The following is a 25532-nucleotide window of genomic DNA, read 5'->3' as shown; positions in this document are numbered from 1 at the left end:
GATTCTCGGGACTGAGCAAGGCAAAGACCTGGTGTCCTCCTGCCATGGATGAGTGAGGTGTCAGAGCCTTCCCAGGGTTTGCTCCTGATTCTCTCCAGAGACTGAACCCCCTTTCCCAGCCACAGTCTCCCTCACAGCCTGGGGATCAGGAATTCATTCCACAGGGGTATTCCTCAGCACAGCAAATCTCCGTGAGCCAGTCTGAGCTGGGGCACAGATGAACGTCAGGCAGCAGCTTGTCAAAGGATAAAGGCTTTATTTATTAAAATAGTAACTCTTTTTCTCTCTGTGAGGCAGAAGAACACCTGCAGGGTGTGTGTGTTGTGACATGGGGAATGGAGTGCTGGGGCTGCAGCTGATCGCAGGTGTCAGCAGCACTGATGAAATTCAGTAACACCAATGAAATACATGGAATATTTCCCACCGGGGCTCCAAGACTCAGGGGTGAAGGGGTCTCTGCTCCACAGCCCCGTTGGATGCCACCTCCAGGTCCTGCTCCTCTGCATCCCTGGTGAGGTCTACAAACACCTGCAACGGGACACAGTGGAAACAACCTCATCATTGCCATGGACTGGCTGTTTTTGTGCTGGTCACAGGTTATTTCTTCCTTTTCCACAGGCAGTTCCCAACCTGGAGCTCCTGCATCAGCCTACCTGGTGCAAAGTGTTCAGTGACAAGCTGTACTCCTCAAGCTTGAAATTCTGTTTAGCTGCAGAGGGATAGAGAAAGCATCCTTAAAAACCAAATCCATATAAACAATTTTTAAGTTATTTCCTTATTTAACTGATTGTTTCCTTTTACCTGCTTCTAGCTTGGAGAAAGACCTGGACAGAGGCAGTGCATCTGCCACTGGAATCTTGTAGGTGAGCAAGGAAGAAGTCCTGAAAAAGTAATAAAAAAATGAATTCTTCATCTAGTGACTCAGCATCAAATTCTGGAGGGGTCTGTGGGGTAACTGTGCTCCAGGTAAATCCCTGAGCAAGGTCAGTAGCAGGAAAAGAGCATCCCAGCCCAAATCCAGGCTGGTGTGCAGCACATGGACACTGACCTTTCCTGCCGAGCTGCGTGGGGGAAGAGGTTCAGCATTTCGGTGTGGACAGCATCGCTTTGCCCCACGTCTGTCATTTTGAGTTCTAGGTGGTAACTTGAGCCAAACTTACTTTTGAGATCCTCAAGGGAACCGATGTACCTGCAGAGAGGGGAAAACATTGCTCAAACCACCATAAGCAGCAAATAAATCAATCGCTGGTGTTGAGGAGTAGCTGTACGTCCTCTTATTCATCAGTTTATACTGTGCTACCTCCTCACAACACTGCCTGTTACACACTGGGGAGGATCCAAACCAGTATTTTCCATTAGATTAAGAATTAAAGAAACCAAACACACCCCACAACCGCCCAGACTAAGCCCCCTGCTCCCTGTGCCCACCGGAGCCGGCCGGACACCAGGATGGCCACGCGGTCGCACATCGCCGCCGCCTCTTCCAGGGACTGCGTGCAGAGGATGGCTGCCCTCTCCTTGCTCTTCATGGAGGCCTGAATCATTTTCCTGGGAACAGAGGGATCACAGTCACTTCCCGGGAAGAGCCACAGAAAATCTCCTGGTCTATGTCTCCCTCCCTAGAAACAATTTTTAAAAATTATTAAAAGTGGACAACTATTTAAAAGACTTCAGTTTTCTCGTTTAAAGGTGACGTGGACGCCAATGCCATATTGCAATTTGTCATGTCAGCGTCCCCCCAATGTTACACTGACGGTGTAAAGTGGTGATGGAAAGCTAAAGCAAACCCCAGGGCTGGATGCCTAAAGGGAGAACCACCCACAATTTTTCTCTTGCTCTGAAGAAAACAGAAATTTGTGTCTTTTGTACCAAACACATGGGTTCAGCTGGTGTCTACTGAGATTTTTTGGGAGTGTGTTAATGACCATTATATTACAGGGCTTGCTGCCAGCTGAGTGAGGAGCTCAGCAAGTTCTCCCCATCCCCTGGCATTAGGAAAAAGGGGAAAGACAGATCTACTCCGTCACCATGGCCCAAGAGTTCCTACAATAGGGAGGGTGAGGCCCATCCTGTTCAATCTGTCCAGAGCTCCCATTTCTGCCGAGCCAGGGCTGCTCACCACATGCGGCGCTGCCCTTTGGGGTCCAGGCTCACGGATGGCTCATCCCAAAGCATCACCATCGGGTCTCCCAGGATGCTCAGAGCAAAAGACAGCTGGAATGGGAACAACACGATGTCAGGGCTCCTTTATTTACTTGCAAAACTGGTGCATCTTAATCCCCATGAATTTTTCAAAGCTGAAGCTCTTGATTCCAAAGTACAGGAGGAACAGGGATTAAAAAAACCCCACTTTAGGTGTTCTCAGTTAACATTTTAATCTCTCAAAATCAGATTTTCCTGAGCCTGCCAAAGATGTGAAAGTGGTTTTCCATCCCATTTACTGGCAGATGTAAGTGGTGGGGTGCGAAGAGATGATTGTAAATCCAATTTGTGGTTAGCACTTATTAAACACACAGTGCAGGAGAGTGGGAAAAGAGAGGGGTGGGTGGGAATCCTGCCAGGCTGGATTCAGAAGGTACTGATGAAAACAAATCATGCCAGGAACCCACTCAGCTGAAGGTTTCCTGTGCACCACGTCCAAGGAAGAGTGAGCACGGTTTGCTCAAGTAGCAAAGACAAAACCAACACACACCTTTCTGGCTTCTCCAGCAGATAAACTCCTAGCAGGGGTCTTGAAATGCTTCATGAGATCCAAGGCCCTTCCTGTGCTGTGGGGAATGGAAAGGGAAAAGCCTTGAATGACCTCTTGGTGTACAAACTCTGTGGTCAGGGTGCTGAGGAACCAGACACTGACATGTTTGGGTTGATATCCATCACCTTGGGCTACTTGGTGATTTTGCTCCCAGCTTGGATGGTAAATTGAGGAATTTTTGCAGAAATTCAAGGTAGGAAGTGCAGCTAATGAGAGAAATGAGTTATTCATGGAACTGGCCATGAACTGGGGCAAGTTTGAATTTTTTTTTCTGAATTTTCCCAGGTAAGCCTGGGCTACAGTCTTCATTGACAAGTGATTGAGAACAGTATAAAATAGCAGACCTCATCAGGAGAAGCCACCTCTCTAAGGTGAAAGGCACTGAAAGTGCTGTCTCTTAACCACACAAGGCAGGTTTGCTAACAGAGAAACCCTTCCCCACACTATAAAATCAGAGTGATTGGGCTGGAAGGTTCCCTGCCTCTGGAGGGAGGGACCACAAAGAGATGAGATTGTTTTGCTTCCTACCAGCTGATGGCAAGAGCAGCATCTTCTTCCCTCATCCCTCTGACAGCAGCAAAGGCCTCCAGGTGCTGCAGCACCGTCAGGTGTGGCCAGAGTGGGTCCTTCTGTGGGCACCAGCCCAGGGCCCCCAGGCATGGGGGGGCTGCATCACGGCCCCTGAGCAGAACCTGCACCAACACACACAGCTCTGTAGTTGTGGGGTGACAGAATCACCGGGTGGTTTGGGTTGGAGGGCTCTTAGAGCTCATCCCATCCCACCCCTGCCATGAGCAGGGACACCTTCCACCAGTCCAGGCTGTTCCAAGCCCCGTCCAACTGGACAAGCCAAGCAGTTGTGGGGTCAGTAGCCACTTGTGAGTGGTCACTGTGTGGCTCCATGGGCAGGGTGATCCTGCTCCATCTGCCTTTTCACTTTGGGTAATGTTACCAACATCAGACTGTCTTTTCCCAGTAACACTTTTCTATTTCCAACCTTCAGTCCCAAATCTGTAACAGCAATGGCATTTCCCCTCCCCCAGCACATGCCATTAATCATTCTGCACATAATTAAGTGATGGGTTGTTACTGGCCCAGCACTGCTCACATTCGTTTTCAATTTCCTGGTTTTGCAAGGCTGTTTATGGAGAGTGTTATTTTTGGGTTTTTTTAGATGTCAACTTTTCTTACAGGGCTTGTGACATTTCACAATGGGTTTCCAATGCCAGCTGAAGATCTGCTGTTGCTCAAACTCTTAAATCTGTAACACTGACTTTGCTGAACACTAGAATTTATGCTTGGCATAAATCAACACTTTCTTCTCAGCTCTGTAAATATCCAGGACACACAAATTGTACATAAACATCCATAAATCCCCTGACTGTAAGGAGATGTTGCTGGTTTGCCTTATCGCATCCTTAACTTTTAAAGGCATCAAGGTCATCTCTGCAGCTGCTCCAAAGGAGCCACCTACCTCCCCAGCAGTCACTGCTACACCTCCAGAAATCGTGTTTATCGTTGTGCTTTTCCCAGCTCCGTTGGGTCCTAACAGACCTAACACTTCTCCTGGAACAAATATGCAACAACTGTTAATAATATTTATTGTTGATATGACTTCTCCCCTGTATTCTACGTAATATCTAAAAGTATAGTGGGACAAAGGGTTGTTTTATTCCCATAAATTAAAACTTGGAATGCAGGAGCCCAGAGCGTCAGGTCTGGTTGCCCACAAGAAAATTCTAATAGAAATACTGTCTCCAAACGAGACTGTCACTTTAGACTTTAGTCATTTATATTATAGGGAGTGCAGCGAAGTACTTGAACCTTTTTTAACACCAAAAGAGAGATTTTTGACAGCAAGTTTCTTCTTTTTCTTAAAGATGGAAGTGGCTGTCCTGACTTCGTATTCCTTGCGCAAACTGTTGACAACAACCAAGTCCTGTGGAGATATGAAGAGGGAAATAAAAACTCTCCTCCTATCCCACGAGACAGCTGATCTGTTCTTACTATTAAGCAGGACTTTGAAAAAGAGAAAATTTCTAAATTAAAAAGCCATGAAACAGAGGGGAAAAAAAAAGGGAAAACAAGCAGAATGGGAATAAATATAATGGTGCCAGCTAAAGTCCTTGTGGTGCCAGGGTGACCATGGGCTGGACGGTGAGATCACACAGAAGATCTGAGTGCGTGAGCCAAGAAAGCAGAGGCAGAGGAGAGAATGAAAATGATGGAGAATGAAAAGGGAAACGATCCAGAGGGCTGGGATTGGATTCACCTCCTCCTGCTGCAGCGAGGCCATCGCGCTCCGCACCCTGTCCCTCTCTGCCTGCACTTCGGGCGGTTCCTCTCCAGGGTGGTCCTTGTTCTGCTGGGTGACCACTCTCCTCAGCTGGATCCTATGAGTGGAGGAGAGATGCTTTCACTGGGAATCACTTCCAGAAAGGTTTGTGTTTATAAGTTTTTTCCCAGTGCAGCGCCAACGAAACACAAAATTTATTTGACCTCGGGGAGCTCACAGACTCAGAGCTGGAAGGGACACACAAGGATCACTGAGCTGTTCTACAGACAGTGTTTGCTCAAATATTTATTCCTGGGGGGAAAACTACACCCCACTGGCATGGCTGAGAAAATAAAGGCCAGTGTTAGCTTTTCCTTCATCTTTAATTATTGACTGGTTCCCTGCTGCACACATGCCAATCATCTGTTCAAGGAGAATTAAAATACACGTGGCAGGTTTGCAAACCAGTTCGGGTATTTAACCCCCACACTTGGTAATGTTTGATAATTAAATACTTTTTACAAGTCTTTTCCCATGTGACTGAGGCGGTTGGTCACTTGTTGTTGGTGACAGATAAGCAGACAGCACTTAGACAACCCCAGCCTGATGAAGATTTAGGGAAAGTCTCCATCCTATTGGGAGCAACACTGACACCTTTGAAAAGGTGTTAAAATCTTTGTGTTTCAATTTGGATCTATAATTTAGCCCCCTGTAGGGAATTTTCCTGAAACCTCAGCTATGAACCTTAAAAAAAAGCTGAAATCACAATTTTTATTCTCTCAAGAACATTGAAAAAACTAAAACTATGAGCTTTATCCACATTTTGAAAAACAATTTTCACACATGATGTTTCTCGCTTCTGCTGTCAAGGTCCTGCCTGGCTGTGCAGCTCTGAGCCCACCCTGCAGACTGGGATAACTGTGGCTCACAAGGAATCCCTGGGACACACCTGAAGATGGGATCAAATCCTGTAATTGCTTCTCCATATCTCATCTCCAAACAGCGCAGGAGGAAAGCAAAAATCACACAGTGGATGTACGGCTAAAAACCAGACATTGATTAGGTTTGCATGGAGACCAGGTAACAACACACTCCATTAATTTAATTATAAAGGGATGCAGGAACCTATCTCATTAATTTCAGCTGTTGAAAAGGTTGAAAAGGGGAAGAAGCTAAATTGATGCTTTGCATACATTTCACTCTGATATGCAGATTATTTGCAACAGTCTTGCCTTCTTACAGCACTTCTAGCCCAGATAATCCAGCTGCACCCCAACAGACATCCTGTGGGATGGGAGGTCACATCATCCTTTTGTAGAAGCAGCACTGGAATGATCAGTTTATTAATAATATCTCTGCCTTCTACATGAGCTCCACTTAACCCCCTGCCCCATTTTTGCGGCATCCAAGGGCCACACGAGGCACAAATCCACGATTACTTGGAATTCGCCTCCCCTGCCAACACTTAATGAGAAATTTTGACTACAAAACCCATTCTTTCTTTATGGGGACAGTTTACAAGCCCAGTGCAAGCTCACTGCATCAGAACAGTCATCCCAGCCCAAGCAAGCATCTCCAAATCCCTCCTTACTGTAAAGACAGGCACATAGATGTGATTCGATGTTTCAAAATCACTGTAATCATTATATATGATGAAATTCTGCAAGAAAGGGAGATCAGTCAATTAGAAAATTCCTTAGCATGGTGTGTCTCGGGGCAGGGTCAGAGCACGTGTGGCAGGTAGGGACATTCAGCTTTTCTTCGGGATGGGATAAAGGAGTTTTGATCTGCCTTTTTTTTCTTTGGTTCTTGCTGCCTCAAGGGGTTGTGGCTTCCTTGGGTACAGGAATTCAGAGGGGCCTCAAATCAGTCAGGTTAGGTCAACCTTTTCTGTCACTGCTTCTCTCTTCCCAGCTCTTTGACCTTCTCCCAGCTCATTTCCTCCTCCCTGGTTTTCCCACTCCACCCCTTTCCCCTCCCATGCCACCCTGGCTGCCAAAATACAGCCACTGTAGCAGCTCTTTGTGACTAAACAAACAAAAAATATCCCAATCAAACAGAGGATTAACAGGTTAAATCTTGGCCTCTTCTCTCACTCCCCAGCCTGGAACTTCTCTTTTCCTGTTTTCTTTTCTCACTCTCTCTTTTTGGCTGGGAATTTGGGAAGTGCCTCTTGCTTTGCCAGTTTGCACTATTAGGATAATTACTGAATTTAGGTGGAGTTGTTTTGCTTACTAGTCCCGAGAACGTGATCCAGCCCATAGGTGGAAACACAGGAAGCAGCATACAGATGTAGTAAAGTGCTTCATGATGGTCACTGTTCATAAAAGCAGTATAATTCACCTGGAATAAAGCAGAAAAACTATTTCCAGTATTACTGTATTGTTGCTAAAAATCCTGGTTATTTGTCAGTGATTCAGGTTGTCTTGCTGAATATTGATATAAATTGAAATTTATTGATGTAAATCTGAAATAAAGCCCCAAGTGGCAAGGTGTGTAAATCAAACATTTCAGAGTGAAGATGCTCCTCACTTACCAAAATGAAAGTTAAAGACCAAATGTAACGATTGCTTCGTCCCATGCGAAATTTGAAGGCCATTAAATAAACAAAGAGGACAAGAGATATTCCATAACCAAAGAGGCAAATGATCTAGAGAGAGAGAGAGCAGTCAGTGACAAGGAGGTGCCTGTGCATATATGAAAACCTGCCCAGAGCAGTCCATTGCAAAGAAACTCTTTAAAGCCAAATCCTGCTGTGAAATGAGGGAAGGGAGTTATTTCCACCCATTTTGCCCAGAGCTCACCAGGGTCAGCACAGCGCTGGCCTCCAAGGGGCAGATGCGGGTGAAGAGCACCAGGATCCCAAACATGAGGCACATCAGGCTCCAGAAGAACGGGATGTCCACCAGAGCCTGCCCACACCAGTAGGCTGAGGGGAAGAGCCCCGCGAGCCGCAGCTGGGAGCGAGCCTGGAGCTGCAAAAGCAACAAAAATGGGAAAAGGGGAAGTCTAAAACATCATTCCTGCTCCTTCTCTATTCCTTTGCTCCTCCCTTCCCTGGCTGAGCCTTCCTCTCCTTTCCGAGCACTTCCAGTTCTTGGTTTGACTATTGTTTAAAACCACGTCATTCCTAAAAGGAGGAAGAAAGATCATTCTGATCTCAAAATCTTTATCAACACCCAAATTATTCTGAGCCCCAACTGGTTCCCTGGGATGCAGAGAAGTGCACTTTCGGTACTCATCTGACTGATTTTCTTCTACCATCCTACCCAGAAATCATGGAATGATTTGGGTTGGAAGGGACCTTAAAGATCACTCCATTCCACGCCTTGCCATGGGCAGGGACACCTTCCACTACCCCAGGTTGCTCCAAAGCCCATCCAACCTGGCCTTGGACACTTCCAGGGCTGGGACAGCCACAGCTTCTCTGGGAACCTGTGCCAGGGCCTCACCACTGGTGCTCTCCACAGACATTGCATCGCATTCACTCCTTGTGTACGACCACCTGCAGCTCGTGCTCTTTACCTTGTAATCCTCCACGTTGCTCATCGCAAAGAGAGGAGGTAAACCAGCAGCCAAAACCAGCAAGTAGGTGAATAAGCCGAAAAAAATGTAGTGCTTCAGCTCTGGGCTTTCTCCCTGTGGGGAGAAATTCAGAATCATCCACAATCGACAGCTGCCCAGGGAAAATCTGGCTGGCTCGATGCTCATAAGATGGTTGAACATACAAGTGAGCAAGAACACTAATGGTAAGTCAGTTGTGTTTAAGGACAGAAAACAAGGCCAAAAGAACAAAACCAAGACATTTAGCATCCTAGAATTTGCAGAAAGAATTTGGATTACTGTAAATTGTTGAGGATGGAGACCAACTTTTTGTTGCTGAGGAAAGGTGGGGTGTGCAGAGATCACTGTTGTATTCCCACCATATTCATCAGCACGGCCTGGTTGGAAGAGACCTTAAAGCTCATTTCATCCCCCCTGCCACGGGCAGGGACACCTTCTGCTATCCCAGGTGCTCCAAACCCCATTCAATCCCGCCTTGGACACTGCCAGGGATCCAGGGGCAGCCACAGCTTCTCTGGGCACCCTGTGCCAGGGCCTCCCCACCCTCACAGGGGAGAATTTCCTCCCAATATCCAATCTAAACCAATTTGGCTCACTGGGAAGCCATTCCCCCTTGTCCTGTCACTCCATGCCCTTGTAAACAATCTCTCTCCATCTTTTCTTCGCGGACTGGAAGGCCACAGTTAGGTCACCCTGAAACTTCTCTTTTCCAAGAACAAACCCAATTCTCTCCACACAGCACAAACTTAAATATCTTACAGTATGGAAACCCCACAGAACCTGCAGGAGGAATCATCATTAAACACCCCCAGAAACCAACAGCAGTGGGACCACTGCCCCCAGCCCTTGGAACCTGCTCCCCCAGCCAGCTTTCCAAGCTGTACAATCCTCATCCCTTCAGCTATCCCAGTGAATTTTGGCCCAGCAAGGCAGGACTCACCGTGTAGAAGAGCTCGCTCCAGACGCGGAAGCGCGCGGTGGAATTGAAGAGCCTCAGGAAGGTGTTGCTGAGGATGTTCATGAGCACAGGGAAGCAGTTGATGGGTTCTGGGCTGCACATGATTGTGAACTGGTGGCTCTGAAGATGTCAAAACAAAATTCCTTCATGTCCCTGAGAGGTGTGAGCAGCACTACTGAAATTATTTATTATGCCAAAAAAATATTCTCCCTTTTCTGGCGTGTTTATTTCTCTCATTTAAATGCTTTTCAGAAAGTCCTGTTGATGTACAGGATGAAAGAAGGAAAACAAATCCCTCACCTTGCCTTCCAGGGATATTTTTATAGCTCCATTATAATTTGGAAGGCTAGTGATGTTTTTCTCCAGAGCTATTTCTGGGTTTATGTTTTGAGTCTTCAAAGCAGCAATGAAATCCTCGATTTCTGATCCTGAAATCAAGTCAAGGACAGAAATTAAGAGTCATTAGAGGGGTGTTTATCTTTAAATATAAACAGTTTCATATAAACAAGTTCTTACTTGCAAAGCAGAGGTATGTTAAATACCCCAAATATTGAGATTCTAAGCAAATATATATTTCCTATATTTTTTCTATTTTAATTAAACTGGCTAAACAAAATATATGCTTCATATTTAGCTTATTTATTGCTTTTTTTTTTAATTTGCAGGGTTCATTACTCTTTTATACATAATCTGGATTTGCTTTTACACATAATCTGGATTTGCTTTTGCTCAAAGGAAAACACCTCCCAGTGTACATTCCTTTATAAATTTGGGGCATTTGCAAGGTTGCTCTGTCAATTATAATAAAATTCACATTGGTGCAGAAAGTGAGTCACCACCACACGTTGTTCCTCACCTGTGTCATTGAAGATGAGGAGGTTTGTAGACCTATTATGAATTTTCTCTTTCGTGGGAAGAAAATAGGGGCTAGACGTGATTTCCCAGCTGCTGGAGTTGTGCCACAGATGGAACAGCATTAAAACCATCAGTGGTGGAAGGATAAATGTTCCAAATAACAGCAATCTGGATAAGAAAAACAGACCGTAAGTGAGGCCAGGGAAAATCCACCTTTAAGTAATTGTGTGATTTATGGCGAAATTTAAAACTTAAGCGAGGCAGAGCTCTCCCAGTAAGTTCAGGCCGCCCTTATTTCTGCAGCTTTGAAACATTTCCCACCTAATTCTCTGCTTCCAAATATCTCCAGCAGTATTTAGACCTTCCCTCAGCCTCTCCAGGGCTGCAGGGTAGGTGGGAGCTCCTGTACTTACATGGCCCTGAGAAACTTCCCTTCATGCTTCAGTCTTAGGAGGCGAATTCTCATCACAGCACACACTTGCTGCCTCCAGAGCATCATCCCACTCATGGCCAGGATCCCCCGCTTGGAAAACACCGGGAGCCCCTGATCCCTCTCCTCGAGGTCTCCATCTCCTGCGTGTTCACCATGAGAAATGGCATTACCCACAAAGAGCCTTCAAAGCACACGTTTTAACCCCAAACAATCATCAAGGATCTTCTGCTCTGAACAGAGGGACGCCTTGATTTTTATGGTTTTTTAGACAGGAAAGTAACAAGGGCAGAGAAAAGGAGCCAAAATTTATCCAGAATAGAATTTATATTGGTGATTTCAGACTGGCTGAACCTGGGCTGGTGTGGCAACACATCCAAGATCTTCACTGGCCTTGGGAAATGCCTTCTGCAAACTTTATGCCTTCCCACCTCCTGGCTGGGGCTGCACAACCCTTCAAAGGTAAATACCCATCCAACACCAGCCTTAATTCTTGTGCTTGAAAGCCTTTGGGAAGCCAAGATGGAATCATTTGGGCTTCTCCAAAAAGATATTCCTCACTGAAGACAACTGGGATACAACTGCCACTCTAGGCCTACCAAAATTCACATTTAGCAGAAATTTATTAGATATTCAATTACAAGATATGAGTATATGGAACTCTAAGGATACCACGCTTGCAAAAGGGAGTCAAAGCTTTACCTTCTGGATCAATGGTTTCCTCACCCTGCAGCTTCAGGAAAACATCTTCCAGGGTTGTCCTGGTCACCTCATAATTAACAACCCCCTGCAAGAGGCTGCTCTCGAGGTGGCTCAGAAGATCTGCATGGGAGAAACAGCCAGACTCAGCGCAGGCACCACGGCTGGTGCTGAGCACAAACTCAGCCAATTAAGATTGGATGTTCCAGCATTCACATCATTAATCCCCACAGCCTAAAAGTCATCACAAGTTTATTGTGCTCTTTAGAGGTAAGTAGTGAAAAATTCAGTGGTTTTGGTTTTCATGGGCCATCCTGAAAACAGATGAGGGTCAGTGGATTTTAGTTTGTAGAGATTACTTGGTGGATTTTCTTTTTTCCATCTGCATTATTTAAATTACAATGTGCATTGCAGGCTTTCTGTAAGACTGGTATTTATGCAGCTTCCCAATCCCACACATTATGGACCAAGGAATATAGTTATTCCCTTCACAGTGACTTTGATTTCTGCTTTTCCCACCACTGGGTTTCCCTTTGAAACCCTGGCACAGCGACAGGTTTCTTACCTGGGAAGCTGTCAGTGTTTTCCAGAGGCAGCATAAAACACAGCTCATCCCTCATCTGTCCCTTGAGCACGGCATCAGGGATGTACTGTCTGACCACGGATGACACAAGCTCTGGGTCACACAGGTCATTTATGTGCATCCTGTTTAAAAAACGCCATTGTTATAATGTTAAATAAGAAAAAAAATGGGTGCATCATCAGGTTGGAGTCCAAAGCCAGTGGTGATTCTTCCATAAGGAAACCTCCAAAACAGGGCAGAACTTCAGTGGGAATTTTCAGAGCCATCTGCTGTGGCCCTGTTTTTGCCATGCATGCAAGAGATGGTTGAGGTTAAGAATTATGATTCTGGACAGTGCTGCTAAACCAAGAACTCAGGAATCAAAATCCTAAGAAAAACAACTTTGCATCAAAGCCATTGTACGTCACTCTGGCACCACAGATCACCTCACTCTGGTCCCCTTTCAGCTACAAAGGAGGTTGCAAAGTCATTTTAGCTGCTCACTCAGAGCTTTCAGGACTGGGTTCCAAAGAAAAGCAGCTTGTTGTCCAATGCAGGGAAATTTTGGCAGCCTTAAAAACCTTCTAAAATGAATTGTCAGGATTTCTATTACTGTCAATACAAACTCTACAGAAACACAGATTCTACAAGAAAATACTCACGAGAATGAGAAGCTTTTCACAAAAAGAATGATGACCAAACCAAAAAGTTTTACCTTAAGTGATAGCCAATTCCCCATTTTCTCTTCAAGTAGAGAGATGAGCCAACACTCTGTAATCTCCCACCGGAGAGGAAAGCTTTCCGATCTAAGGAGGAAGGGATACAAAGGATTTAGGGGGATTTACAAGAGTGCAGCAGATTGACCTCACTCTGCTCCTTCTGAACTCAGCAAACATTGTAATAATAAATTGAGATGAGTGAAACCAGGCCAGTGCTGAAGGTCCTTTTTTTTTTAAACCATTGCCTTTCTCCTAAATATCCTGGTTAATTCTTTCAGTTATGCATTCTTGTGGGCTTGTGGAGAATTCCCCACGCAGCACAGGAATAATACAGAAATGGGAAATAAAGTCAAGTGAAATCCAGAAAAATAAACCGAGTTTTACTGACATAGAGACATATCCAGATAACGTGGGAAGTGCTTTATCCTGAAGAAGAGTTTTTTATCCTGAAGAAGAGTGATTTATCCTGAAGAGAAGCATGAGCAAAGTCTTGGAGGGACACATCAGCCCAGTTTTTGCCTTTGCCCAGCTCAGGCTGGGTGGTCAATCAGACAAAGCGTGTCCAGCGAGCACAGATTGTGTCCCAGTGGGACCCACCCATGGGCTCTGCCCTGGAAACCCCTCATTTGCAGCCCCCCAGAGTGACAGTCCGGGCTCACCAGCTTGAGCATCAGCCTCCTCCATGGAGTGGGTGGTGAAGAGTGTCACACGCCCGGCGCGGCGCTCCCGCAGCAGGCTCCAGACTTGGTGCCTGGAGCAGGGATCCAGCCCCACCGTGGGCTCGTCCAAGAGCAACACCTGCAAAGGCCAATGAGATCAGAGCTCCCCAACTCCAAGCTGTGTTTACTTGGCTTAATTCCACGCTTGCATCATGCATTTCATGCTTTTGATAATCTCACTCAGAGGAGAAAATGCATCCTCAAGTATTGGTCATTTTTATTGCTCTTTCTCCTATTGCAGTATTACCACCCTTCTAATTCAAAATATGGGGCTAATTGAACCAGATTCCCCAATCCTTCCAGCAAGTGAATTAATGGGTCAGTAGCCTTGGAATGGCAGGGGACAATCACAACAGTCTCTGTGCCAAGTCAAAACACAAAGCTATGCCCCAAAAGTGTACGCGTTGTGTGTGCATAAACACGACTGGTCCCCACCTGAGGATTCCCTAAAATTGCAATTCCAAGAGACAATTTTCGTTTTTGCCCCCCACTCAGGGCATCAGCACAAACATTCTGAACGTCGGTGAGGTCCAGCATGATGAGAACTTTCTGCACCTTGGGAGCACACGAAGACAAGAGTCAGATTTCCAAAGCACTGGGCACATTTTAATTCCTAAATGGCTACAAACATTACAGGAGAGTATAACTTCAAGATTTCAAACTTACCTACTTTAAATGGCTTTGCTTTGAGACAAATAAGAAAAATCTGAGTTTTAATTAATGACATAAGAAAGAACTGGAAAACTACTTTACCACTCAATTCGGTTTCTTGTCATTCCACAGAAGAAGATGCAGGTGATCATCTTTTATAAATAAAGCACAAAGTGCCCAAGATGACACGGAAGAAAAGTCAGTGGCTGACAAGCACATACCAACCTCCTCATCTACTTCCTTCCACTGAATCCCCTTGATGTGAGCAAAAATTCTCAGGTTTTCCTTCACTGTTAAGGCTTCAAAATGCAAATTAATTTGGGGGCAAATCCCAACCTTGGCCTGCCTTCCTTCCATATTCCACACTTCAGAAGCATTGTAGTTGTAGATCATTGCAGAACCTGCACAGGGGGATGAATGAAACATTTGACATTAATTATGGCACCATGGATGTTTCTCAAGTGTTAAATTAAAAATTAAAGAAATGAAAACGCAAAATAAGTGGATAGTCCAAAGATTTAATACACCTCAAAAATATTTCAGAACACCAAAAAAAGAAAACTTATTTCCTATAGGTGTGCAGCTCATGGAAAGCACCAGGCCATCCAGATGGACAAATGACCATCTGTGCATGATGCACACATGAGCGTTTCCATAAGGGATCCATTATCCCTGGAGCTCGTGTTGAAGGGGAAATCTGCCCTTGGAGGTTTTTTGTATATTTCCCCCTTACACTTGAAAAAATGAACAGTTCCTCCTCCTCAGCATCCAGGCCCATGATCTTACCTGCCGAAGGCTTGGAAAATCCGCTGAGCACATTTAGCAGAGCAGTTTTCCCAGATCCACTGTGACCCAGCAGTGCAGTGATCTGGCCTTCATAGATATTTAAGGACAAACCTGGAATAAAAATAGGACAACAGTAGGATGGAAGTGTGTGAGAAGTAGACTTGGACCTGTAGCTGTTCCCACAGGTGACAGAAGTGAGAAGTGACATTTCTTTAGAAGCTGAGAGGCAAAACCACATCCAAAAGCACAGGTTGGTTCTGCAGGAGTTAGGCCTAAGCTTAGAAGGGAATCATGTCTTGACTGAATTGGAGGAACAAATGTGTTATCTTCAATAGCTAAAGAATTTCAACTTCAGTTTTCTACGAAGTTCATAACATTTTATTTTAGTGTGGCTTAAGAAATAGTCCTCAGGAAGAGAAGAGCCCTCAGATTTTCCAACATGTGAGATTTCAAGACTTACTTGAAAGCAGCCAGACTTTGCTACCTCATTTTCTTTCTAAAAAACCACTTTGTCTTCCTGGGGGTTGTTCAGGTTGTGTTTGTTTGTTTTTTTCCACTCAGTATCAACTTTTGAGGCCATATTGATACTTTTAATATTTTAATATTTTTCATTTTTGATATTTTCACTTGGAGTTCTTGTTAAAGGCATTCAACAAATACCCCATGACTTTACTGTGTCAACTATTTGAATTGGCAAGCGCTTGGAGAACACAGCTCAAGGAGGGACAGCAATTTTGGCCATAAAATCCTAAGTTTGCCCAAAATAGTTTACATTTTGAAAGGGAGGTTTGAGAGGGGATTTCTAGAGTGGTTCATCACTGCAAAAACACAGCTTTTAAGGAGACCTCTGCTGTTGGAAAAAATAATAAACAGTGATTTTCCTGGCGGGAACAGGGAGATAAGGACCTGGTAGAAATTTGCCAGTAATTTACCCCAACAGAAATAACCATTGCACAATGCAGTTGAACAGGCCCAGAGGCAGAATTCAGTACAGCCAACAGCACGTTTCAAAACACTTTGAGCTCTTATCTAGTGAAAAACGAATAAAAGAATTACAAAGCCTCTCCTTACCCTTTAAAGCTTCAGTGTTCTTGTTGTTCTTCTTGTATATTTTTTTAATATTGTTTAGTCTAAAGAAAAGAAAGCAAGCCATTACTTTTAGAATCAAAATTTGGGGCTGTTTCCTCTGCCTCAAAACAACCTTTGAAAACTATTGGGAGAATATTTCCCAACCTCCTCCTCAAACTGGTCCTGTAACAGGAATCACTTGATGTAATTCATTTCTGGTGCCTTTAAAGCAGGATTAGGTCCTGTACTTTTCTAAAAGCTGTTAAAAGGTTTCAAAGCCAAACTCGAGGAACACTTAAGAATGAAGCAGGAGGCTCGAGGGAACGAGGTAGCCTGTGGTTATTTAATTTAGAGTGATGACCTAGCTATTATTTTGGCAGATTTTGGTTTGCTTTCTGGTAATAACCAGCAGGCAGCACCAGCCACGAGCCCACCCAGACCTGTGAGGATGGACAGAGCAGCATTTTATGCAGCACACTCTGCTTAAAGATGATGGGGAAAGGGAACAGACTCAATGCTGAGAGGAAAGTGCAGGGCAGGGAGTTGGAGGATGCCCCACATCCAATAAATGTTCAAATCCAGCTCTGGAGTGGGATGAAACTCAACAACCCCTCCCTTTCACATATTTGCATTCATCTTATCTATAATGCCAGCTGACAGCCTCACACTCACCAGTGCAGCGTGGCTGTGCTCTCTAGAGCCAAACAACCCATGCAGAGCTCTATTTTCCATGCCAAAGGAGTTCCTTACCTGATGGCTTCCTTCCCATCAAAGCCCAGTGGCATTGGCTCGGTGTCACTGGCCAGAACCGGGTCATGGCTGCTGCCAGCTCTCACCCCCACGTACCCACTGCTGCCCTTGAGCCAGTACGAGGGTCTCAGGAAGAAGGCAGGAGGATGTGGGACCCCGTACTTGCCTGAATCAGAGACAGAGAAGGTGAAATATCAACCCCAAAACTTCCATCTGTCAACTCTGACAAATGCCCAGCCCAGGAGCGCTTCCCCGGTAGCTGCAGAGCGTGAACTTCAGCAGAGTGAAAGAATTGATAAATTCTGCAGTTTAAGTTGTCCATATCTGTAAAAGCAGGTGGGGCATAATCCATTTACAACCTCTTTGGTTCCAAAATATCAGATCAAGTCCTACAACATCCTTCCAACCCCCGTGGCCAGGGCTGTTGGAGCAGGATCTCAGTGCCTTACTGCAGGGTTACAGTTTTCTCTCCTCCCACCACCCCTTTGGTAACTTTTCCCCTAAAAAGCAGAGAATTGTAGAAAAAAAAGCAAGGAAGTTTGCATTTTTCCCCTCACATTTTCACTCACCAGGCAAAACCTTATCAAAGTAGATGGCCAGCAGGAAATACAAGACACTGTCAAAGCTCAGGATGAGGTACAGGTTATAGAAAGGGTACAACTCTGGGCTAAATGCTGGTCCATATTTTTCTAGTTTTACCATCTAGGGGAGGGGAAAAAAAAAAAGCACAATTCAGATGCAACATTTCCTTCAGGCAGAAACACTTCACTGCTGTGTCATCACAGCCATTTTCACTAAAAACCCAATTCACTCGTGATCACGACACTGTTTCTAAGGAGGCAAAGGGTTTATGATGACCACAAGCCCTGGAAATGCTTCAGTAAGCTGAATTTCAAATCAAGCAGAAGTTACAGAGAGCTGCACGTGCTGTTTGCAAAGGCAGCACTTCCAGCCCTCCCAGTTCCTGCAGCTCTTGGTACCGCGTTCCACCGCTGCCGTCCTTTCAGAGAGATTTAAATTTGTTGCAGCAAAATTCCTGATGCAGCTGAGTGTCCAACCATCTTTGCCACGAATTAGCACAGATTTTTTGGAGCCAAGTTTCCTTTTTAAAAGCATCTAAAGTGGAGGGGGGTGACTGGGTTGTTCTGGCAATGCAAATTTTGGGTTTTGCTGTTCTCTGGCAGAATTTTGGGGGCTGAGCTTTTGTGATGAGCACTGGTTCTATTTTGGACATACCGTTGAAAGACCAGCTGCGAAGGCAAAAGGACTGAAGAGGTTTAAAATCCATTCCAAAGCCCGTGGCAGTTTTTCAAACAATGTCAAAAAGCCCAGTGACCCAACGAGGATGTGAAGGAGAAATCCCACAAAACTGGAAATATTTGGCTGCTTTAGCAACGAGCTGAGCAGGAAAGTGAAGTGAATCTGCAGCAGAGAAAACCAATAGTTAGCAGGATGCATTTCTGCTGCAATTAAAAAAAACCAACATGAAAATAGGAACAAAATTAGAGATCCAGCTGAGTTTCAGTTGTTCCCTACAGATGTTTTGTTTAGCAGACAGCTCTGAGATTTAGGGCAGTTTTATAGGGACAGACAAATCACTCCCAGCTTCATTTTAGCACCTCTCTTTCCTCTGATTTTGAGTCAGAATCTCACAAAATGTAATGGGATTGATATAATAGCCTACAAACAATAACAATAAATCACAGCAATGTATTTTTGTTACTTTCTCATATAACACCAGCCCTAGAAAACTCTGCAGTCTTTCAGCTATTTTAATTAGGAGACAGGAAAAAAAAGGGTGCATCATATAAGAATACAAAAGCAGACTTACAGATGCCGTGCCATAAAAGAAATAAAAAAAATACACTTCCAAAAAGCTGTTGTGATCCAAAGCTTCGCTCAGGGTGACCCAGGTCAGCAGACTGGCTGTGATGGAGACGTACACAGTGTACAGCAAGCTCCAGGATAACCTACACAGGAAGGCACAGTTATTTTTGTTCCTGAGCATGACAACACTTGCCTTGACATTGCCAATACAAGACAAATTGTTTTTAATTCAAATATTTTGTAATTCCATCCATTTACAATTTCCAGACTGGACTGCAAATACCAGAGAGTCACAGGAAGGGTCAGGTTGGAAGGGACACAGAGGGTCAACGTCTCTGCTCAGAAAGAGTCATCCCAGAGCACGTGGCACAGAAATGTGTCCAGATGGGTCTGGAGTATCTCCAGTGAGGGACACTCCACACCTCCACACCCTCTCTGGGCAGCCTGTTCAGTGCTTGGTTACTGCTCAGGAAAGAAGTTCTTCCACAAGCTCAGGTCTTGCATGTGCCCAGATCTCTGCAGATGCAGCGATGGCAGCAAAGGGACACAGAGAATCTGCAGCCAGGACCTTTTATCCATGTGTTCTTCTGAACCATCTGAAATATTCATGCCCAGATGGATTAGGAAGCCTGTTTGGATAGACCCTGTGTCCCTCCTCTGCTTCATCATTTAGGGGTTTCTCCAGAATTTGCTGTTCCTTCACTTTTTCTGCGTGCATCCACAAGGCAAACAACCCCTCCACAGCCAGAACCCTGCTACACACACCCCTGCTCCACGAGGAGGGCTCCTCTTCCTTTTTGGTGGGAGAAGAGCAACAAAACAACTACAAAAAACCTGTCTCAGGGCAACAGGCTTGGAAATAGAGGTCCCCCAGCAAAGAGAACCCCAGAATGGTTCCTCAAAGATCCCCTAATTCCAGCCCCTGCCATGGGCAGGGCCACCTCCCACCAGGCTAGGTTGCTCCATACAGTTGATAAAATAATCCCTGTAATTACGGATTAATTTCTGAGATTTACCAGTAGGCAATATCCTGCAGACCCATTGCTCTCATCAGTATCTTCAGCTTCTTCTTCTCCTTGAGAACTTTCACTGATAAAAAGTGCATGTACGGGCAGTAGCTCAATATGGCACAGATGATGAACCAAAGGTAATCCAGTTTAAACAGAGGTTTCATCATGGGGGTTTTCAGATGAACTCCAGTGATTGACTTCATTTCTTTCCAGACAGAGTGGTTGGTTTTCATCTAAAGAAAAGAAATCAGTCATTAATGTAATTTTTGCGATGAAACAGTCAACATCAGACCAGACAGGGGGTTATAAGCATTAAAATGATGAGTTTGTCAGTAATAAGGTTATGTTTATAAGCAAATAACCAGGATTTAGTATCTTTTTGTACTGACTTGCAATAAACACTATTAAATCCTTGTTCCATTCACTGCCTCAAGCCACGAGAATGATCTGTCATTCTTTTAAAGTTTGAATTACACTAAGTATTTAAGAAGTTAACGATCACAAAAAATCAGAGTATCACAGAATCCCAGAATGCTTTGGGTTGGAAGGGACCCTAAAGATCCCCTTGTTCCACCCCTGCCGTGGGCAGGGACCCCTTCCACTATCCCAAGTTGCTCCAAGCCCCGTCCAGCCTGGCCTCGGACACTTTTAGGGATGGAAACATCAACTGGCTTGGTGGTTTTCTTGGTTTTTGTCTGACTGTTTGGTTTTTAAGTTCACACAGAACTCTGGAAAGAACAGCAAACGTATTTTCCATCACGATCACACTTACTTCTATGACTGCTGCATCAATGCTGGACTGCACAGAGAGGAACCCCCCATACCAGTACAGAGGAACTTTGCAGTGACTTGCTGAAAAATCCCAGCAGGTTTCTGTTGGGGAAACAAATTTTTAAAAAGAATTAATCAATATTAATGAATACCTTTCCATATATTTGTGCATATAAGTACTTGTGCATAACACGTGGGGTTGCAAATGTGTTTTACCCAAGTGTCAGGAAATCAAGATTGGGTTTTACTCAGCCTTTTACCTTTTAATGTGTTAAATCTCTGGCCATGCACTGTATGTTAGAGGGACATTAATGCACACACAATTCTCCTTTCCAGGCATGATTTGATGTGTTATAAGGTATGAAAGGGAGAGGGACAAAAAGGATGATCTTCAAGCTCCCTTCCAACCCAAACCATTCTGGGATTCTCTGATTCTCTGACTGTACATGACATTTATGTTCTTCAAACTTTTTTCTCTGATTTTTTTTTTCCTTTTACAGACACAAACCCTCAAATGTTAACTCCTGTCTTTCTTGAGCCATTTGGCACATGCAGCCTCCATCCCTTTGGGGCGGCACAGCAGCATAGAAATCCAGCTAAACAGTTTTTAAAGCAAAATCAAAGCCTGTGGTTTCATTTATTTTGTTACCGATGTGCTCAAAGCCTTCATTGGGAAACACCGCTCTGCCCATTTGAAATCTGAGAGTGTAGGAGAAGTCATCCTTAAAAACCACACCAATAGTTTCATCCTCCAAAATTCCTTTTTCTTCCATTTTTTTCTCATTTTCCATCTCTTCTATTATTAAACCTGCCATTAGAATAGATAAATAATATTTAAAAAAAAGAAAAGAATAACACCAGCACAGCTCTGATTATTCTCTGAAACTCTGATTATTCAGGCAACAATGAAAATGGGCATCACCACCATTTGTTCCCTCAAAAACCATGTGGGACAAATGCTCTTGTCCCTCCCCACCACTTGGGTGGGTCAGGGCCACTTCAGATACTGCAGCTGGAACATGGATTTAAGAGCATTTACCCCTCAGTGCGGAGCTGGAAGCCACTTTGGCCATTATTCTCCTGGTGGTGTTGGTTGCAGGGGTGTACATCAGTGTCACCCCCGTGGCGTTGAAGGCCGGCTCGTCCAGGCGCCCCAGGAATTTGTAGGGGAACTCCTGGGTGGGGTAGTACATGATCAGACCTGCTGAGTCCCTCAGGATGTAGAGGAAAACCAGCGATGCCACCCATTCCTGGAGGGAAGGAAGGAAATGCAGAGGTGAAGGGCAGCCCAGGGAATTGCTGTTGTGGGGAGGCTCCTCCAGGACCCTTCTAACCCTGCTCCGACCCCACTGCCCAGTCCAGCTCCTCCGGCCTTTTCCCTGGGCATGAGGGAGAGCTGTCCCACAGGTGTGATGGTTTTAGAATCTGAGGAAGGTTTCAGATGGAAAACATGTTTTCTCAGTCCCGGAGCCAGCGAGGTCTGTGGATAATTTGACACTGCAGCCATGAATTGGACATTGTGTTCCTCTGGACAGGGCAGGATCAACAACCAAAAGCAAGCAGCCAGCTTTGTCACGAGGCACATTTGTAGTGTCACAGGAAGAAGGAACTGCTGACATTTCCCAGGGAACCACAGCTGAGCCTTCTCATATCCCCTCACACAAAAACAATGCAGTGTGAAAATACTTTGTAGTGGAAATCCTGATTTCCCTTTGGAAGGACTGACACTTGCCTGAAAACTTTTGGCCTTCATCCTCCACACCAGAAGAAGATTTTTCCACAGGAGAGCACAGGTTTGCTGAAATATTTGCGAGGCTTTCTTGGATACTGCCTGCATTTTTCCGGCTAAGATGAGAAAGAAAATGATATCATTTAGAACAAAACAGGTCACTGGGAGCTCATATACTTACCTGGGTAAATATCACTTCAGGGGAAGCCAATAATATGCCAAAGGAGGAGAACTTGTCTCCTCAACTTTGGACAACTAAGATTCAAAGGAAATAGTCCAAGATCATGCAAGGGAACAGAGAGCTGGGTTGGACTCAGCTGCCTCTCCCACGTGCACAGATTCATCCTTCCTCATCCAGATTCATCCCTCCTCACCCAGGTTCATCCTTCCTCAACCCGAAGAGGCTTTTTGGAACGAGACAACTGCTCCCGTTCCACACTTCACTGCAGAAAGTGAATTTATGCCTTGCCTCAGACACGTGGTTTGTTGGCAAACCACCACTCACGTGCTCTGGGTTCTGAACCAGACCCTGAATCACGTTACAAACACTGAGGAGGTGCTGAAAACAGCCTAAAATAGAGGCTGCCACTGCCTGCCTTTGCCAGGCTGGTAAGAGACCAGTTTGCTCTGTTTTCACCTAAATATTAAGGAACTTCAGTGCAGTTAGAGCAGGGCAGCGTTAGAACACCCATGTGCTCCTTAATACCCTCCCAAACACTGAGCAAGGAGTATTTCTTTGAGATATTCATTTCAGCTCCAGATTTAATCACGTGGCCAAGCAGCAGGAACAGGAGCAAGTTCAGAGCCATGGGTCTCACCCCCTTCCCAGGGGAGCAGGGCAAGGAACCTCCCAACATGTTTTTGTGGTTTAATCCTCCAAAATGGCTGAAACCTAAAATCAAAGCAACCTCAGAGTGCTCCATTCCCCTTGGACATCGCTTCTTGATTTCACGGATTGGGCAGCTGGAGTTAATAAAGGGTTCCACTACTCTGTTCCCTTCAGAACTTGTTTTTTGGAAGAATTAAATATTTGTGTACTGCAGGGGCAAGGGATTCAGGATCCCTGTTTACCTTCTGAGTGTTATCCCAGGGCTTATTTTATCTTATCTCCTGCTGCTCTGCTTTCCCTGCCTGCAGCTTCCTCCCACGCTTCCCCACTGCTCCCTGCACTGAAGGTTAAAGGTAAATAGGAAGGGATTTCTAGGAAGTGTTCCTTTGGTTTATTTGCCCAGGTCTGGATTTCAGTTGTGAACTGAAAGCAGCAGCTCAGCCCAGGATGTTTGGGCAGTAAACAAAGGGTGGTGATATTTGGATAACAAGGAAAATATGATGGTCTTTAAAAGATGCACTGAATTTCTACAGTCATAACAAGCACTTAATTTTAAAAATGATGGAGCAAATCTAAAACTTTTAGAAAATTCTAAGTTTGTACCAGTTTGAATTGACTTTTTGCCTGAGGAGCAAGAAGCAAATACCATTGGGAGCCAAATCTAAAGCCAGGAATTCAAACAGGTGATGCTGCCTACAAATGCTGTAGAATTTAACTTTCAACCAGATACCTAATAAATATTAGCTATTATTAACTTCAAATTAGGCATCTAATTAATCTATTCGATAATCATCAAAAAGGTAAAAAACATAAGCAAGACAGAATCCTCTGCAAGGCCTGAGGCTCAAAACTTCAGATTCAGAAGGCAAAATAAACACATCAGAAACTGATCTGGAGGCAACGATGTTTGGGAAACTTTAATCCAGTAAAGAGCATCACTTGTAAAGCTGGATGTCTCCTGGGGCTCATTAAATGCATCCAAACTTCCTGCTCTCCAGGAACACACTGCCAACGTGTTGCAAGAACTTTTGCTGGATCCTGTGTGCAGCTCTGCTCTACCAGAAGTTATCCCAGCAAGGCACATCCCATGTAATCCCTTTATTTACTATCTCGGGGAATTCCTCTTTGGCACCTTTTCAGATTATTTTCCTCTATAAATTGAACTTACTGAGGTCTGTTTGAAGATGTCCTGCTCATTGCAGGGCGGTTGGACTGGATGAGTTTTAAAGGTCCCTTCCAACCCGAAGTATTTGAGGAGTTTCTGATTTTAGTTCCTATAATCAAGCTGCTCTTCAGGAGCCTCTCAATGCTGGGTTCAAAGGGAGCAATCCACACTGCATCTCACACTTCCCAGAGGGTCCACTGGCTTTCCCAGGGCAAAGGATTAAGCCCTGCTTGTGGAGAGTGCAGAGGAGCTCTTTCCACCCTCTCCTGTTTGCCAGTTCCTGTAGGTTTTTGTGCTTGCATCTGATAAATCTAAAAGAGATTTGCACTGACTCCACTCCAACACACAAACTTTCAAACAGGTTGTTTTTTCCTACTCTCAACTTGAAAATAACAACTCTAAGCCTACCCTTCATCAAAGCTCAGCACTTCAGCTCACACAGAGAAGTGAAATTTGGGGGTTTTGCATTTTTAGGTGCCTTTAGTGACAGCAAGGCAGGAGGAGGAGAGCAGAGGGAGGGATCATCACCCAGTGCTCAACCTGCAGCTCTTCACCTGCAGCCAAAGCCCATCCACGAGGAGAGCCAAAATCCATACACACCCAGAAAAGCTGAGTATTTTTGCTCCTTTGCCTCTAAAATATTTTGATGTGAACTTGTAGTCCACCAGAGAACAGAGCTGGAAGGTGCAACTTTTATGCATTCATCATCATAAAGCATTAATTAGGAAAAATCAATCATCAAACTCAACCCCTGCATGAAACTGCCCCGGGGAGAATTTTTCCATCTCTACTTCTAAACTAGTTTTCCCTTTAAAAAAGGAGAAATATCTAGCTCCTTACCTGATGGTGTGTTTTCCATTGGGACAAGGTCTCCTCCAGCTCCGAGGTGTCCGGGCTCCTGTCCCTTTTGAGCCCCGGGGACGCTCAGCTGCTTGGCCCACCCCGGTGGCCATGCCCCTGTCCAGCCTGACGTCACTGCCCGGGCAAACCCTCCCAAAGCTTCTGCAGCGATGACCCAACGCTGGAACAACACCTACAACCAGCTGGCCCGGGGCCTGGGGATGTTTACACCACGGTTTGGAGGATTTAACTCAACCCTTGCAGAGGTTCCCACCAGGCAGCAGAGTTGGGGTGGCCTGGGAGGGGGAAACCTTCACTCCTGAGAGGTGGCAAAGCCACCTTGTCCCTGTCCCAGCTTCTCCAGAGGGAAAACTCTGCTGCCTTGTCCCCATCGTGCCCAGAGCCTGACTCAGCAAATGCTCCTTCCTCTGCTGAGACAAATCCTGCATCCCAGGACCAACGGGATTTTAGTTCCTCCTTCTCCTTTCCCCATTGCTTTGAGCGGGTTTTTTTCCCAATTTCCACTCCTTTTAATTGCTTTTCCAGCAGCTGCCGCACAGCTGGAAGCAGGAT

At 45.1% G+C, this 25532-nt stretch overlaps 1 protein-coding gene and 1 long non-coding RNA gene across 3 annotated transcripts in view; one reads left to right on the top strand and one right to left on the bottom strand.

The window, feature by feature from the left end:
- Window positions 1-236: 236 nt before the first annotated feature.
- LOC116453343 (ATP-binding cassette sub-family A member 9-like) lies at window positions 237-25363 on the bottom strand. Of its 2 annotated transcripts, none has more exons than XM_032128647.1 (39): window positions 24960-25363; window positions 22129-22241; window positions 21436-21646; window positions 21046-21204; window positions 20398-20498; window positions 19632-19858; window positions 18620-18758; window positions 18025-18210; window positions 17358-17490; window positions 16789-16954; window positions 16042-16100; window positions 14971-15081; window positions 14410-14585; window positions 13969-14088; window positions 13474-13612; window positions 12811-12901; window positions 12099-12238; window positions 11537-11656; window positions 10818-10977; window positions 10406-10572; window positions 9850-9977; window positions 9532-9669; window positions 8553-8666; window positions 7832-8002; window positions 7564-7677; window positions 7263-7370; window positions 6619-6687; window positions 5977-6068; window positions 5025-5145; window positions 4577-4691; window positions 4227-4318; window positions 3281-3444; window positions 2693-2768; window positions 2120-2214; window positions 1429-1548; window positions 1049-1189; window positions 802-881; window positions 654-709; window positions 237-528 (listed from the first exon to the last, which is right to left on the bottom strand). In XM_032128647.1, exons 1-39 carry the CDS (start codon window positions 24976-24978, stop codon window positions 439-441), a joined length of 4821 nt encoding a protein of 1606 aa, XP_031984538.1. In that variant the 5' UTR covers window positions 24979-25363; the 3' UTR covers window positions 237-438. The 2 variants fall into 2 exon arrangements, with proteins under 2 accessions (XP_031984538.1, XP_031984539.1); XM_032128648.1 differs by lacking the exon at window positions 24960-25363 and adding an exon at window positions 22500-22589.
- Window positions 17707-25532, top strand: part of LOC116453344 — a 20258-nt gene continuing 12432 nt past the window's right edge. Inside the window, exon 1 of the long non-coding RNA XR_004243761.1 lies at window positions 17707-17717. This is a non-coding gene — a long non-coding RNA (uncharacterized LOC116453344). The remainder of the gene's footprint in view (window positions 17718-25532) is intronic.

This window comes from Corvus moneduloides, chromosome 19 (genome assembly GCF_009650955.1).
Source record: "Corvus moneduloides isolate bCorMon1 chromosome 19, bCorMon1.pri, whole genome shotgun sequence".
In the NCBI taxonomy this organism is placed as follows: Eukaryota; Metazoa; Chordata; class Aves; order Passeriformes; family Corvidae; genus Corvus; species Corvus moneduloides.
The sequence above is the reverse complement of the archived record's forward strand: the minus strand, read 5'-3'. Positions and strand labels throughout refer to the sequence as shown.